The sequence below is a fragment of the Alosa alosa genome, chromosome 11 (assembly GCF_017589495.1).
Source record: "Alosa alosa isolate M-15738 ecotype Scorff River chromosome 11, AALO_Geno_1.1, whole genome shotgun sequence".
Lineage (NCBI taxonomy): Eukaryota > Metazoa > Chordata > Actinopteri > Clupeiformes > Clupeidae > Alosa > Alosa alosa.
In genome coordinates, this window is record NC_063199.1 from 24,649,476 (window position 1) to 24,668,982 (window position 19,507).

General features: G+C 46.7%; 2 protein-coding genes across 2 annotated transcripts in view; one reads left to right on the top strand and one right to left on the bottom strand.

Annotated features, from left to right (window-relative positions):
* The first annotated feature begins 715 nt into the window (after window positions 1-715).
* Window positions 716-8,187, top strand: wnt2 (wingless-type MMTV integration site family member 2). The gene is made up of 5 exons (XM_048256654.1): window positions 716-1,092; window positions 1,430-1,650; window positions 2,701-2,995; window positions 3,767-4,020; window positions 7,649-8,187. The coding sequence occupies exons 1-5, from the start codon at window positions 1,010-1,012 to the stop codon at window positions 7,852-7,854; spliced, it is 1,059 nt and encodes a 352-aa protein (XP_048112611.1). The 5' UTR covers window positions 716-1,009; the 3' UTR covers window positions 7,855-8,187.
* A 1,192-nt stretch (window positions 8,188-9,379) lies between these two features.
* The window catches only part of LOC125302814 (suppressor of tumorigenicity 7 protein homolog), a 32,518-nt gene continuing 22,390 nt past the window's right edge, over window positions 9,380-19,507 (bottom strand). Inside the window, 8 exon segments of the mRNA XM_048256133.1 lie at window positions 9,380-9,500; window positions 12,292-12,431; window positions 13,127-13,219; window positions 14,707-14,875; window positions 16,286-16,388; window positions 16,898-16,970; window positions 17,667-17,739; window positions 18,104-18,201. Of these exon segments, the coding sequence (XP_048112090.1) occupies window positions 9,405-9,500; window positions 12,292-12,431; window positions 13,127-13,219; window positions 14,707-14,875; window positions 16,286-16,388; window positions 16,898-16,970; window positions 17,667-17,739; window positions 18,104-18,201 (845 nt within the window). The 3' untranslated portion in view covers window positions 9,380-9,404.

Sequence of the window (19,507 nt, forward strand, 5' to 3'; positions counted from 1 at the left end):
ATGTAATTATAGCATACCAACAAGACGGAAATGCAACCTCGAAAGGTAGCTTGAAATTAAAATGAATCGAATGTATGTGGCATGTCGCACAGGCTATTCAGTGTCTTTCGTTTAGACAGTTTTCTTCCGCACAGGCCATGAGAAGAATCCAATTTGACCATTAATCTTTGTCCCCTGTATGGACAAGACCTCACAATAAAAAGAAGGCCACATTAAATCTCTTGCATAAATGGAAGATCAAAGATAAAGGAAATAGAAAATGACAATCGTACAGATCGTGGAAAAAGTTCAAAAGAATGTGATAATCCAATTTCAATGCACACATGAGCGTTTACGGAGTAGAGGGAGGGTTGGAGGAGGAGGAAACGTGGATTATTTTAAAATTACCAATTGGTTAAATAGTTCTCAAAAGGATGCGTGTTGTGTATGAAAAGTTATTTTTAAAGGTTGCCGCAGTCGTGATCACAACGGGCATAAAGTATCAGGCCTGTGTATGACATGTACTTTATGATTGTTTTTGTTGAGAAAATATTGTCTGTGGTATCACGTACCACATTCTACACCTTGCCGTTTGGAAATCAGCCAAGCCTGTGTCTGGTGTCAAGCTAGCCTGAACAGATACTTTCAGACATCTAATTTCTGCACTTCATTCCAGAGACAGGACTGCGCCCACCCCTTGTGTAAGCAATTTAAACCTGATAGATCATCAGCTATCTCAGCACTGCGAATCTTTGTTAACTCAAGATCGACCAATATCATTAGAACTACCTCAACCATCCAACGACCAGACCAGGATGTTTTATGTAGAAATGATAATTTCGTTAGTCGTCTGAGCGATGCTTTTTGATTCGAGGTTTCATTTCTGTGCGAATCGGATAGGTAGTTACGATTGTGCTTATGCATTTTTATCGCTGTCATTTTTTAGGCAGTTATTTTTTTCTTACGCATGGAAGTCCCTGAAACAGTGCCTGAACCAATGAGTAAGCCTTAACGATCAAACATTTGTAATATGAACTTATTGCCAAGTGGGATATGCTTTTCTATGTGTGTGGCAATCTTCTGGTTTACATCAGAGGTAGATGCTTCTTGGTGGTGAGTGATTGATTTTCTTTCTAATACTTAATTAATGAGATATTGTAGTGTAATTAAATATTTGATATTTGGAATGCGCTTGGCCAATTAATTTACAGCTTAGGTGTAGACGTAGGTCGCATTGCAACCTTTTTAGAAAACCATGCTAATGTAGTTATGTCGAACTAATTGTTAAGTTGTCTTATGATTTTAGTCAATTAACATGTTTTATGTAAATAGCCGTGCCCGTGCGTAAAGAGTCATGTTCTGGTGCCATTGCGTGCATTTCTTTGAACTTACTGGAAGGCACAAAATGTGAAGATTCAAATCGACCACAGTGCTTTCATCTTGTATGCAGGCACATGGGTACCCTCGGGTCGCAAGTGATGTGTGACAACATCCCGGGACTAGTTAGTAAGCAACGCCAGTTGTGTCGCCAGCATCCAAAAATAATGCAAGCAATTGGGACCGGAGTGAAAGAGTGGATAGGAGAATGCCAGCATCAGTTCCAGAACCACCGTTGGAATTGCAACACCATGGCACGGGATCATAATGTTTTCGGGAGACTTCTGCACCGTAGTAAGTATGAGGAATCGCGTCTTTGTAGGAATTGCGTGTTGTGGACAGGTGTCTTCCAAGGTCTCTTAAGTCAACATTTTAGACTGCCACACACAGGGTTGAGTGTATTAAAACAGACACTGACACGATTTCACGGTCATGATCAAGTTAACTGGTCTATAAACCCCGCGTCTTAGCACATTTTGCCATTAAAGGAAAGAGATGAGGGGCCCTACAATGAGCCGTCGCCGCTCATGAACCGCATAGCATGGCACGATTTTGTACACCCATATATCCTTGCACTTATTCAAGACTAAATAGTAAAATTACGAAACTACATCTCTCTAGTTTCCCAGTTTAAAATCACATTAACAGGAACATCCCCACAGGAACTGGACTGCTAGTCTCCCAGGGTTCTTAATGAAGCGGGACCGTACTTTAACGTTTTAATCTCCACCGATAATCTGCTTTCCCAAAGCATGTAGACCTCCCAGGTGTCCCAGTGCAAAGCGATGGGAAGCGGCTGTGATGGGTACCCTATCTCTTTGGCACTGTGAAAATCTACTTATTGTCAATGTCAAGGCACTAATTGTAAACAATTGAACGGAATTTGTGTCCCCCCCCCCCTCCCTTGGGGGAAATCTGTTCAAAGCAGCATTCACTCACTGTTTTTTGCAGCCCCATGTTATTTTTTTTTTTTTTAAAGTAGTCTACAACATGCATACACTTAATCAAACATTGCATAAATCACATCATTTTGTTACTGTGTTGTACACACACACTCACTCACTCACCCACCTCACACTCTCTCACTCTCTACCCCCATGGCAGTATTCCTGTCAGATATATCTTGTCAAGGGGGAAGTACAAACAGAAGATACCTTTATCATAAAGTGTGTTATCAGGCCCGTGTGTGTGTGACTGTCTTCAAAGAAAGAGAAGTTTATCTCCGCAACAACCAAGCAGTAACTTTAAAATGTGTAATTCTATGTGAAAGTCTGGCCCATTGTCTGCTGCTATTTAGTCAGTATTTGAATGGAAACGAGCATGTCCTCTCCGTCTCCTTCCCAGGCAGTCGTGAGGCGGCCTTTGTGTACGCCATCTCGTCAGCCGGCGTAGTCTACACTCTGACCCGCGCCTGTAGCCAGGGGGAGCTGGACTCGTGCTCCTGCGACCCAGGGAGAAAGGGGTCCTCCTGGGACGCCAAGGGGACCTTTGACTGGGGCGGCTGCAGCGATCACGTGGACTACGCCATCAACTTCACCCAGGCCTTCGTAGATGCCAAGGACAAGAAGGAGCGAGATGCTCGGGCCCTCATGAATCTCCATAACAACCGAGCAGGACGGAAGGTGACTGCTTGCATACAGTACACACACTTACAGGGATACATGCAGAGACATACACACACACACGACACACACTGAGGAACACATACACTCAAACACATACAGGGGGTTTGACACTGCACTAATGTAAGATGAGATGTGTTGTACAGAATCCTCTGTCTCCATGAGTCTGTTTTCCTGTTTAAGTGACAGGACTAACCTTTAAAGTGAAACGATTCAAACCAATAAGCCTGTATTTCTGTATCCCAGGATTTAGGTTTTTGGTATGGCTTCAGTGTAAGTTAAAGGTTGTATCAGCGATAGTGGGGATACGTCACTTCTGTTGATGTTCAAACAAAACAGAGAGTTAGCTCACTACTCCCTCCCCCTTCCTCCCGTGCAATTAAAAACTCCTAAACGCGATCTCGCCGCTTATCGGTTGAAACACTTTATTTTGCCTTTTGTGGGTTTACCAACCCTTGTTGGTAGTAAATTGTTTTGTGTACAGATCTCGGAGCCTAAGGCTGCCTACAGAGACGCGTTTTTTTGATGGCCTGCTTATGGGGCAGAAAGCTAGCGGATTGTTAGAAAAGATTAGATGAATGATCATTTATGTTTGAGCCTTTTTTGGGCCTGCAATCGCTGATACAACCTTTAAAGCTAGTCATAATTCATCATTCAGTGCTGAAGTAGGAAATTTGGTTAAATGAATGAGTGCTTGGTTGTCCTGGCTCAGTAATTTCCACGTGACGCTCATCTGCTCTCTCCGGCTGGCGTTGGCCACATGCCCCCCCCCGCCAAGAGCGGTCAAGCTTCATGAAGCTAGAGTGCAAGTGCCACGGCGTGAGCGGCTCCTGCAGCGTGCGCACCTGCTGGCTGGCTATGGCCGACTTTAGGCGGACCGGCGACTACCTGCGCAAGAAGTACAACAGCGCCGTCCAGGTGGTCATGAACCAGTACGGCACGGGCTTCACCCAGGCGCTACGCAAGCTCAAGCGGCCCACCAAGAACGACCTGGTGTACTTCGAGGATTCTCCGGACTACTGCATACGCGACTACGACTCTGGTGAGTGGAACGAGTGACAGATTGGGTAGTGTTTAGATGACCAATAAGCATAGGCTCTTGAAGCAGAGTGTTTAGAAGATCAATAGGGATAGGCTCCTGAAGCAGTGCAGATGACTCCTGTGGTGTGACAAACCCACTAACAGTTGGACAAATCAGGTAGATAAGCGGGGTGTGTGCTTTAGTTGGATTAGAACAGTTGGAGAGTGAATATGATGGCTACTGTATATCCACAGGTAAAATTATTAACTACAAGAAAAAACAATGAACTTCAAACCATATAGGTAGATGTATTACTTATGAAGATTAGCTTAAATAATGATAGAGCTGCATAAGCTTGGCCTCAGTCTTCATAGCGAATGTGTGCTAGTGTGCTCAGACTTCACCTCCGTCTTCATAGAGAATGTGTGCTAGTGTGTTCACACTTCACAGTGAATGTGTGCTAGTGCGCTCAGACTTCACCTCCGTCTTCATAGAGAATGTGTGCTAGTGTGTTCACACTTCACAGTGAATGTGTGCTAGTGCGCTCACACTTCACCTCCGTCTTCATAGAGAATGTGTGCTAGTGTGTTCACACTTCACAGTGAATGTGTGCTAGTGCGCTCACACTTCACCTCCGCCTTCACAGTGAATGTGTGCTAGTGCGCTCACACTTCACCTCCGCCTTCATAGTGAATGTGTGCTAGTGCGCTCACACTTCACCTCCGTCTTCATAGAGAATGTGTGCTAGTGTGTTCACACTTCATAGTGAATGTGTGTTAATGCACTCACACTTCACCTCCGCCTTCATAGTGAATGTGTGTTAATGCGCTCACACTTCACCTCCGCCTTCATAGTGAATGTGTGTTAATGCGCTCACACTTCACCTCCGCCTTCATAGTGAGTGTGTGCTAGTGTGCTCAGACTTCATAGTGAGTGTGTGCTAGTGCGCTGCACTCCCTGCTCCTTAACTTTCCCCTGGGGATCAGTAAAGTATCTATCTATCTGCTCTCCTGGTCCCGCCGGAGGGCTGCAGCCTTTGTGCGGCGTCTCCCTGAGAGATGGTCTTGTGAGACCCCATCACTCGGCTGGCTCGGGGTCCCCACACACCTCTCTCGCCCCGGGTCTGTAGAACATTAGTCTTGCACTCGCACACACAAAAGGCCATGTAAGCAGAGAGTGGTCCTGTCGTGGCGTACACGGCAGCCCTTACAACAGGGCCTGTTAAACCTGATGCAGTCGGAGATGTGTCCCCAGGCAGTGGCCTGTCCCCCCCCCCCCCCCCCCCCTGAATAAGACCAGGTGTATCAGGAGGAGTCACCCTACTCTTCTATCTGGATAACTGGGAAGGGTGGGTGTGTGTGTGTGTGTGTGTGTGTGTGTGTGGTGTGTGTGTGTGTGTGTGTGTGTGGGGTGGGGGTTGGGGTCAGGCAGCAGATGATCCCAGCTATCAGGTGACGGTGTGTTTAAGGCACATTACCACACTTCTGGAGGCCGAGCAGGAGCTGAAACTCAATCTGGCCGTGAAGCTCAATAAATTACCCCCCTTCTGCAGACTGCACCGCCTCCTCTCACTGTCCTAAAAGACGAGAGGCATTTTTCGCTGAGGGAAGTCATGTCTTTGACCCAGTCATCCCCACCCCCACAAACGCCCTTTCTCTGGTGGCCCCCCGAGCTCAGAGGTAGGTTCAGGCTCAACTGGAAAAAAAAAAAAAGAAATGTCCAGTTTTACTTAAACTTTTACTCACATCCTTAAGGGTTAATAACCTACTGGATGATCTGCGCTGCACTACACGCTTGTGTTCATTCTGAACTTTGACCCCTGCCGGGTATTTAGAGTCTTGTTGGATGTTTTGTTTTGATCTGTGCTCTTTTGACCCCTGCTGTGTATTTAGAATCTTGTTGGATGTTTTTTTTTAATTTTTTTTTTTATCCGTGCTCTTTTTGTGCACCACGTTGACAGCCTTGATGTCACGTTGCCATGACTAGCCGTGCTGCACCGGTAGCGCCAAAGGCCCCCGGGCCGGCGACGGACGCGTGAGAAAATTGGGGGCCCGGCCCCTGTGTGTTAGGTCCTCGTCACGGCCAGAGGAGGAAGCAGACCTGCAGGCAGACAGAAGCTCAGCATCCTCCCCTTCCCTTCCAGAAGCGTGAAATCAATTCCCAGTCCCCGGCGCGGCTCCACATGCTAAACTCATCTCTTGGCACCCCCTCATCTTAATTCAATAAACAGACGTGCTTCAGGTAGAGCCCGCTGCCCGTGATGGAAGCGATAGCAGGAGAGGAGGCATACCAGCCAGCTGGCGGGGCGGGGAGGTCTGCCCAGACATATGGGCTGCGTCATAAACGACAGAGAGAGAGAGAGAGAGAGAGAGAGAGAGAGAGACCATGAGAGAGAGAGAGAGAGAGAGAGAGAGAGAGAGAGAGAGAGAGAGAGAGAGAGAGAGAGAGAGAGCCACTATTGCTGTTGGAACTCAGCAGATCCTGGGCTTGGGGTTCTGATGCTGTTGTTGTGGGTTGGACATGACAAGTTGTACTGGGGGAGGGGGGGGGGTTATTGAGTGGTATTTTAGGTTTTATTCTGTGATTTAGGTGAGTGACTGAGAGTGTATTTGTGTGTGTGTAGGGGGGGATGCTTATCGGCACATTGCCAGATTGGTGTTGAGCTGAGGCGTTTATGGTGGGGTGGGGGGTGGATTACGCGTCTCTTTAAAATTAACATGTGATGAGGTCTGAGCTGCAGGTGAGAGGGGCTGTCAGCAGTCTCTCATCTCACTTGCTCGGGGACTGGCCAGCCGGACGCAGCCTCCCTCTTGGCCACCGCAGCAGAGTGTCCCTAAGCTTCGATATGAAATTGCCCACCGCAATGTCCCTCAGCTGTGGCAGGAGGGCAATGTGAAATTAGGCCGTGGGTATTAACTTGGTTCTTGACCCTAGCGCTCGCGTACACAACTGGGAGTTGTGAATGAAACTTTGCTTCAGTACTACGCAAGCTCTACGCATATTACGCATGGAAGTCTCCACTTGAGGGCAGACCACCGAATTCAGACCCCCCAAGTCTTAAATAAAGCTGGTCCTAGCATGCTGGTGTATCATATACAGTACAGTCCCTTATGTGAATAACATGGCGCGTCCGCGAGATACAATAATGCTGTTTGGTGCGGTGGTCGTGCACATCCAAAAGCAACACACGTCAGCATGGCAGCCATGACGCATACACATAGCCGCTGTTAAAAGCAACTAAATCTCAGGCCTTAGTGGCACCACAGCGGACTCAGTTCACCAGGTAGCACTGCTTAGGGAACCGTTTCAACAGACTGCAGAGATGAGAGAAAGACAACATCCTACATCTAATGGAGTGTGTCATTTAGATGTGAATATGAAGGGTATGGATATTATAAACTCTCTTCATTATTCATGCCCCAATACTGCATGCAATCCTTACCGGGATCAGGGACTTTGACATGAAGTCTCACTTGTTCTTGAGAGGTGGGACCATGTAGTGTTTGATGGGCTCTGGAACCGTATAGGATAGTTTCACACACGGACCTCCATGTTTGATGGGCTCTGGAACCTTAAAGGATAATTTCACACACGTACCTCCATGTTTTGTGATGATCTCTCTCCGTCTCTCTGTGGTCCATCTCCGCAGGCTCGGCGGGCACCGGCGGCCGCGTCTGCAACCGGACGTCTCGCGGTGCGGACAGCTGTGAGGTCATGTGCTGTGGCCGCGGCTACGACACGTCGCGCGTCAGCCGCACCACCAAGTGTGAGTGCAAGTTCCACTGGTGCTGCGCTGTGCACTGCCGCGACTGTCACGAGGAGGTGGACGTTCACACGTGTAAAGGCCTGTCGTGACTGCCCCACACCTCTGCCTTCTTCCCGCAACGCCCCCCTCAACCCTACCCACCACTGATCCAAGGCCAGCGGGTTGCCACGGTCACCAACCAACAGATGTGATTGATCCCTGCTGTCAGCCTGTGGAGGGAGGGGGGGCTCACACAGACGACTTCTGAATACTGCTCTACTCATGCAAACCTACTGCACATCACAATAGATGGATACAGATGGATTGATATAGCTTTAGGCAGACAAAAATTGGGTTTCTTAAGCTTTGCATAAAAATGTATCGGCCTTTGTGCATAAATATACCTATGTTCCTTAACTGTTATTTTTTTTTTCCCAGCAAGTTGAACATATTTATTAAATCCTCAAGTACCAAAATTTCTTAAAACAAATCTTAAAACATTGTCACATGTAAATAGATTCTATATATAATTTAAAAATAAAGTTTACTTGTATTATGACCAGGTGTTGAACTTCTAGGTATGCTTTAGAGGTTTTGTAGCCTGGGTGAACCCAGACAAACCTGTTAACAAATTTGAATTTGCTCTGCAGGTCTATCTGGAAAGGCTCCCATTCACGCCCGTTTCCAAATCACCATTGTCACCACAATGTGCATTTTCTTTGAAATTGAGTAAACAACTGCATTTAAAACCTTCATTTACGAGACAGATGTTTGCTGCACTTCTGAAACAAAATTTGGTAAGAGTTTAATGCACGAATTTCCATTTAATTTCACTGCTGTTTGTGATCCTGGAGTTATAAAACGGGAGGTTCAGAAACAGGCATCAATTTAATTCTTTCCAGACAGACCTGCAGAGCAAATTCAAATTTACTAACAGGTTTGTCTGGGTTCACCCAGGCTAGAGGTTTTGAACACACTGATGGAAACAGAAACAAGGTCTAGGGGCACCATACCCCTAGCTGGGACATAGTTGGGGCACACAATCATTTATATGTATGTAGATACACATGAAATGATTATAAAGCAAAAGACTTAAGATGCTATTAAGCTTAGCTAAAGGTCAGAATACCACAGGAAGTCTGTCTGCTTTTTAGTCTGGGAGGTCTGAGCAATGGTTATGATTTCAGGCTCTCCAACGCTTGTCAAATTCATGAAGTGATTTGGAATAGTAAGACCCTTTCTCTATGGACTTAAAGGGGATCCTTTCTTCTGTTCCCAAACCAAACAGACGGTTTTCATTTTGCAGCAATACACAAAAGTCTTTATTTTTTTTGTCCTTTTTTGCATTTTTTGATGGCATTTTAATCACCTCTTTTTTGTACAACAAAAAACAGGTTCCAACATGAGTTTGGAAAAAAAAAAAAAAAAATCATAAAACAAAAAACAAAAAAAAAAAAACAAAACAAATGGGAACAGAACGTCTTTTAAAAAATAAGTCAAAACCATAATTGACCTTCTCTTGTTTTGAATGTTTTTTCCCCCCCTTAACCTTAATCCTCTCCTGCCCGTGGGCATCTGGGCACAGAGCTTGGCACGAGGGTGAGGGGGCATCCGTGAACGCCAGACCGGGTCGGAGGGTCGCGGGGAGTGGGGTCGGGGGTCAGATCCGTGTGAGCTGGTGCCAGAGGCTGGAAGGTAGGATGCTCTCCACTTTCTCCATGATGAAGTTGAGAGGTGCGAAAAGCGTGCTGAGAAACTGCTCCCACGATGATGAAGACAACGATGACGAAGGGTAGACAGACCAGAGAGAGCGAGAGGGAGAGAAAGAAAAAGGGGGAGAGAGAGGGGGAAAGAAAAAAAGGGGGGGGGGGGGGGGAAGAGTGGTGAGATGTCAGACCACATACATGGCAACATACTGCCCACCAACCCAACCCTCCTTCAAAAAAAAAAAAAATAGAAAAATCACACACCTGTTGCCTCTAAATCTCTTTTGAACAAAGATTCAAAGGCTGCTGGCTGCAGCCCTGACTTGCCCACAGAGCGATTATGGCTCTTTGAAGTGGGAGATGGAAACATCACTTCCAGATAGCAGAACGGTTTTAGGATTAGGACAGACGCCCATCTTGCATCTTACAGGAATCAAAACTATGTCTTTTTCCTCTTAGCGGGCACCTCATCCCATCTCAAGCCATACTCAGCAATATGGGCCGTGTACTTTGTATATTATTAGAGGCTAGGGGTGCTTGGTTTTTGGTACGGTAGGCCTGTAGGTACTGCTAACCTAAAATTCACAAAAATTCATTGAATTGTGCAATGGGAATAGTATTTTCAAAAGGTGTCAAATGTTTTTTTGAAGTTAATTGACTAAACCGACATATGGTCTGGTACTTAATATGTTTGTGTGGGAACTCGAATGGGAAACATGGTCCGCAAACAAAAAAGCCTACTGTTAAAGACGGCATTTATCTGTATTGAACCCAACGTCCTGTTTTCACCCCAATAGAGGCCGCTTTAATCTCAAGCTTGTTCACATGCTACAAGACTCACTGTGGAAGGTGTTGCTAACTGTAAACCAAAGATTCTAGAACAGAGCTGTTCTAGAATCTTTGCTGTAAACCACAAAAGCAGCAGTGTGCCAGTGTGTGTGCAGAGAACAAGAGCAGTTTGGGTCCGTAGCCTTTTGATAAGAAAAACAATGGTTTGGCTCTCAGTTATTAGAAAGACCCTTCCGGCCCAGTCTGCATTTGAGACTCTTAGACACTTCATATTCTTCCATCTCACGCCTTAGTGTGTGTGTGTGTGTGTGTGTGTGCGCGCGCGTGTATATCTGTGTGTGCGTGCGCATGCATGTGTGTGTGCGTGTGTATCTGTGGTTGCGTGCGCATGCATGTGTGTGTGCGTGTGTATCTGTGGTTGCGTGCGCATGCATATGTGTGTGTGTGTGTGTGTGTTGGCTGTGCTGTGGTGTGTGGTGCAGTGTGCTGGTGATGTTTTGGCAGCGGGCTGCGTGTAGAATAGGGGCACAGGCTGAAGCGGGGCGCTGGTTTGCAGGTCATGGAGGCTTGGCTTTGTCAGATGGCAGATGAAAGGCCGTGCCGCCTGGGGAGGGTCGAGGGAGACTCCGGGAGATTACTGGAGCCCATCTCCCGCTCCGTCCCTCACGCACACACGCACCCACGCGCACACACACACACACACACACACACACACACACACCAACACAGCCCTCAGCCATTCCCCTGTGTGCAAACACATTTGGTCTAAGGAACTGGATACATGCTCCAACCCAAACTGTGTATACATACACACAGCATGTTAGCTCTCTCGCTCCCTCTCACACATTCACAAACATAGGTTGGCTTGGGAGATGTTTCTCCAGATAGTGTCACCCACTGTTGAGGGAGTGGATGAGCTCAGTGGAATTCCAGGGAGGTGGCATCATGCTACAACACAACCCCACAAGGGTGTGAAGGAATGGAAAGAGGGAACAGAAATCGCATAATAACCATCAACTGAACAAATAAGACAAGGAGCATGTCAAGTTAATGAACACCAAACAGAAGGTGCAGAGTGGACTACAGCTCCCACAATCCTTCATGCCACCTTACTATTCCACCTATGCAGCCAGCACTTTCCACTTCTTTCTCCACTCCTAACTGTAAGCTTCATCCCCTTTACCAAATGTATCATATCAGTTAAGGTGTATTAAAGGAGAATTCCGGGGAGTTACCACATAGATTTCTTGAGGTCACAGAGAATTGTCGGCACAAACCCCCCCCCCGGTTCTACCTAGCTCGAGTTGCTTCAGCCAACAGCTAGTGTTGCCAGGCAGCTACAGTGCTACCAAAGATTCTATAGTAAAGCTTTATCAACCGTCTCTGGTGCTACACTCTGGGGGCATGTTCACGAGCCCCCATTCCTCTTAATATTCTCTGAGCACAACTGCATGCTTCACCTCCTCCATTCACTCCTTCTCCTTGCCATTACTGGCTTGATATTACGCCAAATTATTTATGAGCTTTGAAAAACCTCTTCAGTCATTAATGACTGCTGCAATTCATAAATGTTACGGCTCTTCCTCCCTCCTCTGTGCAAGCACAGGCACGGCTGGATTGAACTCAAGTCATTTCTGATGACGGCGAACCATCGATGATCCACACTTGCCATCATCTGCTTCCACATCTGAGTCTCCTTCCTCACTGTTGTGAAGGAATCTCCAGAATCCGCCCTCCATGTTCCAGACAAGACATACCACAGTAATATTTCAATCCAGAAATATCCAGACTCCCTCACCTTGCCTCGCACAAACCTCCAAAAGTGCAACTAACGTTTTGCAGTGGAGCATGGCATGGCCGAGCGAGTCGCAGCACAACACTATGGGCCGTGAGGGTGAATGTAACTCAATATTTATTATGATGGATGATCACGCTCAGAATGGAATGTAAATAGAGCATCTGGGGAAATTGGGTGACGTGGCGAGCTGCTGCTGGTCTTACAACATACCGAGGAGCTGGTGAAAGTGTGTGTGTGTGGTGCGAGATACTCACAGCTTTAGCGAAGACTCCCATGAGCTCGGGGAACTGGTGGGTGAGGAGCGCCAGCATGGCTGTGAAGGAGCAGAGGCCGGCTGTGAACAGGATGAAGAAGGGCAGCTCTTTCTTCGGGTAGACCGACACCTCGTGGAACACTGCTTGCACACACAAACGGGCCGCATAGTGGTTAACCGCACAGTCCAAACAGCATCTCAACAACACAACGGGTGCACAAATGATTGGTACTCTGAGCAATGTCATGTGGTTTCTACGCTAATATTTTTTTTGTCTCACATACAGCAAACATCACCTCACCATCTGCTAGGTGCCTGTGCCCTGAACACACTGTAAAAAAACGCGGTCTCTGTGGACAGCCCAGGCTCCAAAAAACAGCAACAAAAACAACCTGGTCCAACCTGAACCACGAAACATAACGAACTGTTTCAGCCAATCACTGACGAGATGCCCCTTTAGGACAGTTTAATTGCACGGGAGGGAGGGTGAGGGAGTAGCGAGCTAGCTCTCTGTTTTGTTTTGTTTGAACATCAACAGAAGTGACATTACTCGACATCGCTTAAGAGTACGTTTAACCGCACAGTCCAAACAGCATCTCAACAACACAACGCACAGTCAGGGACACTGGTACTGTAGAAGCTCATACAATGCATTAATAAAAACAAAGCGGCCAGCACATGGCACGTGACTAAAAATAGAGAAGTCCTCGTCCAGTTTGGACAACTTCTGGTCTGCTTTAGCTCTGTGCGGACATCAGCGCCTTTTGAAACATGTTCTAGGTGCTCGACACTACACAGGGCAAGACATAGACAGAAGAGCGAGGACAATCTCTTACTTGGTAGGAGTTCTCTGTCGGCGGTCTCTGTGCAGATAGGGTATGGGTAGAACAGGTGCCCCTTCTCCAGCGGGTAAGGGATCATTCTGAACGCTGCAGGGGAGGGAATCGAGAAAGCATGCCAGTTAACAATAAACAACATATACCTGCAACGCTAGCCTCTCAGAAACTAGAACCTCCGGCCGAGCTGTACATTCAGCAACACGCCCCAGACACTGGCCTCCAGGGGGGGTTAAAACATCGCTATTGTCCTGCCATTCTCTCTCGGTCTACACCACGTATAGCCTCCAGGGGGGTTAAAACATCACTATTGTCCTGCCATTCTCTCTCGGTCTACACCACGTATAGCCTCCAGGGGGGTTAAAACATCACTATTGTCCTGCCATTCTCTCTCACACTACTTCGAGTGTCTTATTATTATGTTCAGTTTGCATGTGCCACACACTACAGTACAGTCAGTTTGCATGTGCCACACACTACAGTACAGTCAGTTTGCATGTGCCACACACACTAGTAAGTTTGTATGTGCCACACACATTACACTAGTCAGTTTGCATGTGCCACACACACTACAGTCAGTTTACATGTGCCACACACTACACCAAGTTAACATGTGCCACACACTACACCAAGTTAACATGTGCCACACACTAGTCAGTTTACATGTGCCACACACTACACCAAGTTAACATGTGCCACACACTAGTCAGTTTACATGTGCCACACACTACAGTCAGTTTACATGTGCCACACACTAGTCAGTTTGTATGTGCCACACACACTACACTACAGTCAGTTTGCATGTGCCACACACTACACTAAGTTAACATGTGCCACACACACTACACTACAGTCAGTTTGCATGTGCCACACACTACACTAAGTTAACATGTGCCACACACACTACACTACAGTCAGAAGTGGATGTTAGGTTCTTGTCAGTCTGCTGTATGTCCAGGGAGAGTTGTAGCCATCTGCTAAACGCATTCAGCGCTCGACAGGCCACTTCTCCCCCTGTGGTTCACTGGAACGGGGGGCGCAGCACAGGCCAGCTGGGAACAAGATGTGTTCATCTGCCACGGACACACGCAGCACACACACACACACACACACACACACACGTTTTGTGTTCTATCTCCACGCCCCAGATTCATCAGGAGAGGGCAAAGGTCAGACCCTCTGCAGGGAGACAAGGATACTTTGGACTTAAAACAACTTGTAAACCTGGTAGCTAACAAACCACAACAATTAATTAAAAAACCTTTAAAAGGAACACACCAACTGTTTGGGAAATTAAAAAACCTTGAAAGGAACACACCAACTGTTTGGGAAATTAGCTTATTTGCCATCTACCTATAGCTAACTTTTACTTGCTGTAACTGTGACTATGTATTGTAGATTAAAGCAATGCTAATATGGTTTCACAACATTCATCAGTGATACAAACACAATAAGACATTTGTCAGGCCTCACACACCCACTATTAAAATGAGTATGCTCAGTGTGTGTGTGTGTGTGATTGCGTGCTTGTAAGTGTGCGCATGCACGCGAGTCCGTGTATGTTTGTGTGTGTTACTTACTGCCCTCCCAGGTGCAGTGCAGCAGGTTGAGTGCTCCCTCCACCCGTTTCCAGTGCTGCAGGTGGAAGAAGGCGCTGGCAATGTTCGGCGTGGGAGGATCGCTGTCCCAGCTTCAGGATGTGCTAGAGAGAGAGAGAGGGAGGATCAAACTTTTCATCTCTAAAAGGTACTAGAGAGAGAGAGAGAGAGAGAGAGAGAGAGAGAGAGAGAGAGAGAGAGAGAGAGGAGAGAGAGAGAGAAGGGAGGGAGAGAGGGAGATGGAGAGAAAAAAAAAAAGAGTGAGGGAGAGTAGAGGGCCAAATAATTGGGGAATCAGATTGGTGACCGAAGGGTGACCGGTACAATTGGTAGGAAAAATGTCGGCGGGGGGGAGTGATTGACCAGCACTTTCCCATGTCCACATCCTAAGGTGCCCCAAACTGACCCCTAAATGCTCCCTGTGTGCCACAGCCCACTGCTACCAACTGACCCTCCAAATGCTCGTAGTGTGTGTGTGCTCAATACTCACTGTGTGTTCACTGCTCCTAGTGTGTGTGTGTGTGTGTGTGTGTGTGTGTGTGTGTGTGTGTGTGTGTGTGTTCAATAATGGGCCAAATGCAGAGGAAATTCCCTTGAGGATGAATAACAGTATCTACCTTCTTATCTATCTAAGAAGAAGCAAGGAGCGTGAGTACTTGTTAGAGGGAAGTCCTAACCTTCAGTCAACAGCACAACACGGCACACACACAGTGGTCAGAGTTGGATTGGTTCCACTGACCCCGGAGAGCAGCAGACCCACAGAGAACCAGACACTGGAGGCAGCAGAGCCCATGCTCACTTTGGGAATGTGTGTGTTGCACTCCACCGCTCTGTGTGTGTATGTATGTATGTATGTATGCGTGTGTGTGTGTGTAGGTGTTAGAGTGCGGTTTGGGCCGCATATTTCTATCCGAACCCGGCCTGCGTCCGACAAGAGTTGAGTCCGAACCCGACAGGCATTTAAATTTTTATGTCCGAACCCGACAAAACATCCAATGCATATCGCCCCCATGTGTCTGAACCCGAACCGAACCTGATTATAAATTTGTAAATATTTGTCCGAACCTGACCCGACCCGTCGGGCTTGGGTCGGGTAGCCACACTCTAGTAGGTGTGTGTATGTAAACTCACTTTGGGTATGTGTGTGTTGAACTCCACCGCTGTGTATGGTGTGTTTGTTAGGGATGGTAATATTCACCGATTTGTTTCGGTACATCGGTATGAGCATTGAAGATGCAGTTGCGTCGATGGTAAAAGTGTGCATCAGTTAAAAAATTGGATGAAATTGAGATGAATCGTGTTTAAAGTCTCTGAATCGATAAAAACCGATGAATCTTAACCAGTTTACACATTAAAATAAGGTACATGATGTGGCATACTTGCGGCACGAAAAAGGAAAGAAAAGCACTCTGCATCGCACTGCATCGCATTGTCAAAGTCAAAACATACCGTGGTTGTTTCATATGAATCTTTAATGTATTGTATCGTTGGCAGTGTATCAAGATGCGCATCTTATCGCCTCAGTGATGAAGATGCACATCCTGTGTGTGTGTGTGCTCACTTTGGGTACGTGTGGGTTGAACTCCACTGCTCTGTGTATGGCTTCTACCGCGTTCATCTCTGCTGTGCTCAAGCCCCTCCGAGACGCTGCCTCTGGGGAAAACCTGCATAAGAGACAACAAAATGAGACACGTGTGTGTGTGTGTGTGTGTGTGTTAATGAGGTCTCAACTGTTGGTTACAGCACTATATTAGAAAACTGAGGGCACACAAATTACGTTCATCTCTCAGAGTGTGTGTGTGTGTGTTTATGAGATCTCTACAATCAGATAAAGGGTTGCATTAGAAAACTGCGAAAACCTGCACTCATCTTTTTATGTACGTGTGTGTGTGTGTGTGTGTGTGTGTGTGTGTGTGAGACCCTTGAGACACATTCATTCACTCACTCACCCACACACATAAAAAGTGATACCCACCACAGGTGCTCAGTGCCACAGCTCCCACTGCAAAAGCGAACACTCAATTGCCACGACGTGCGTGCGTGCGTACACACACACACACAGCAGACGATGGCCGCAGGCAAACAGGTATGGTGTGAGCACCTGTGTTATAGGAACACTTGTGCCATTGTGAGAGAGAGAGAGAGAGAGAGAGAAGGGACTAGGCGGACTCACTTGTCAGATACAGCTCTGGCTTTGAGGAGGGCTGCTGTGTAGCATATTGTTGCAGATTTAGGTAAACTAATATCTGTGAATAGAGGAAAAAGACAACACATAGACAACTGTTATGGGAGCAGAATGGTGTGGACACAAAAGGCATAACTCCATCTCTATCCCCACATGAAATCTAATCTACAGCCTGGGGAGGGAGAGAGGGCGGACATCAGCTCAGATAGAGCTTGGGGCACTGCACGTGCACAATTCAACCACCAGAGGGAGTGAGTGAGCAGCACAACAGTGGAGGAAATACATCCTTCTGTGTAGCTGTGTTTGAGAGAGAGAGAGAGAGAGAGAGAGAGAGAGAGAGAGAGAGAGAGAGAGAGAGAGAGAGAGAGAGAGAGAGAGAGAGAGAGAGAGAGAGAGAGAGAGAGAGAGAGAGAGTGTTTGTGTGTGAGTGTGAGTGAGAGTGAGAGAGAGAGAGCAAGAGAGCTAATATCTGTGAATAGAGGAAAAAGACAACACATAGACAACTGTTATGGGAGCAGAATGGTGTGGACACAAAGGCATAACTCCATCTCTATCCCCACATGAAATCTAATCTACAGCCTGGGGAGGGAGAGAGGGCGGACATCAGCTCAGATAGAGCTTGGGGCACTGCACGTGCACAATTCAACCACCAGAGGGAGTGAGTGAGCAGCACAACAGTGGAGGAAATACATCCTTCTGTGTAGCTGTGTTTGAGAGAGAGAGAGAGAGAGAGAGAGAAGGGACTAGGCGGACTCACTTGTCAGATACAGCTCTGGCTTTGAGGAGGGCTGCTGTGTAGCATATTGTTGCAGATTTAGGTAAACTAATATCTGTGAATAGAGGAAAAAGACAACACATAGACAACTGTTATGGGAGCAGAATGGTGTGGACACAAAAGGCATAACTCCATCTCTATCCCCACATGAAATCTAATCTACAGCCTGGGGAGGGAGAGAGGGCGGACATCAGCTCAGATAGAGCTTGGGGCACTGCACGTGCACAATTCAACCACCAGAGGGAGTGAGTGAGCAGCACAACAGTGGAGGAAATACATCCTTCTGTGTAGCTGTGTTTGAGAGAGAGAGAGAGTGTGTGTGTGTGTTTGTGTGTACAGTATATACATGTGTGTGTGCGTTGTGGTTGTGGGCAAAGTGCAGGTGGCGGACAGGCCCTGCCAGCCTGATACATACTTACATCTCTCATCATTTTGACTGCTTCCCTCGTCCTCCCAAGCTTTCCGGAGCACATGGCAAGTCTCCTCTTAATGTAAACTAATACATTTGTGTCCCTTCCTAAACAGAGACACAGAGGAGACCAATTGAGGCAGGCCTCTACAGTAGAGGAGCATCACAATCACAAAGCCATAACATTCCTTAACGTGGGTTGTCATCACAACAAGGGCAGTGGTGCACAGATCTGCATCTGCATCTACTTGGCTCTGAACATCGTGGGGGGGGGGGACTTTTCCACCGACAGAGAACGGTTTCTTGAAGCGGTTCTAGTCAGAATTCTTGGTGCGATCTAGTGAAGTGGCCTGCATTTCCACCGGTTTTGAAATGTGTGTCATCCACAGAGGGTGTTGAATGCACAACCAGTAGTTGTATACAAGTATAAATATATATACTCTTTTGATCCCGTGAGGGAAATTTGGTTTCTGCATTTAACCCAATCCGTGAATTAGTGAAACACTCTCAGTACACAGTGAACACACAGTGAGGTGAAGCACACTAATCCCGGGCAGTGAGCTGCCTGCAACAAGGGCGCGGGGTGAGCAGTGAGGGTTAGTGCCTTGCCAAGGGCTTCAGCCGCGGCTCTACTGGTCGGGTTCAACCGGCAACCTCCCGTTACAAGTCCCGCTTAACCAGTAGGCCACTGGCTGCCCCTTAAGGTTACAAGATGGAGAGATAATGACGAGAGATGTGATGCTGTCAAAACAGTAGAAACAAGACTATAAACAAGTAGGGGGAGCAGTCAACGGTCAACGGTTTTTTTTCCCGTTAAAGATAATAAGAGTTCTAAACTTTGACGTCACTTGGTGCGCCGCCAGTGGGCGTTGGAATTGATATTTATCAGGCAATAACTGAAATAATCTAAGCCAGGGGTGGGCAACTAATTTCCCCAAGGGGCCACATGACAAACTGGGACTGTTGAGGAGGGCCGGACCCAAAATATCGAACTCAAGTCTGAACTCAATTCTGTTCAATTCTATTCTTGTATAACATCAAGTAAATCATATGGTTTTGTTTACTAGTCGTAAGAACAGATGAAAATGTGAGGGAGACGAAAAACAGCAATATTTAATCTATGTCCAGTATTTAATCCTCATTCTCGAAAAATGAATTTTTGACATTGACATTTTTTTTTTCAGTTTTCAAAGACTGATTTAAAAAGTACTACAATATCTATATAATTAGGCTAGGTCATGAAAATGTGAAGGAGTCAGTACAACCGATAGGCCTGTGCCACCATTTCATCAACACTCAGCAATATTTCATCATTAAATCATTACCATCATTAAATTAACTCTATGCAGAATTAGACTACGAAAATGTGGAGCAGACAATAGTAGGCTGTCATTAGTTAATCAACATGCACAAA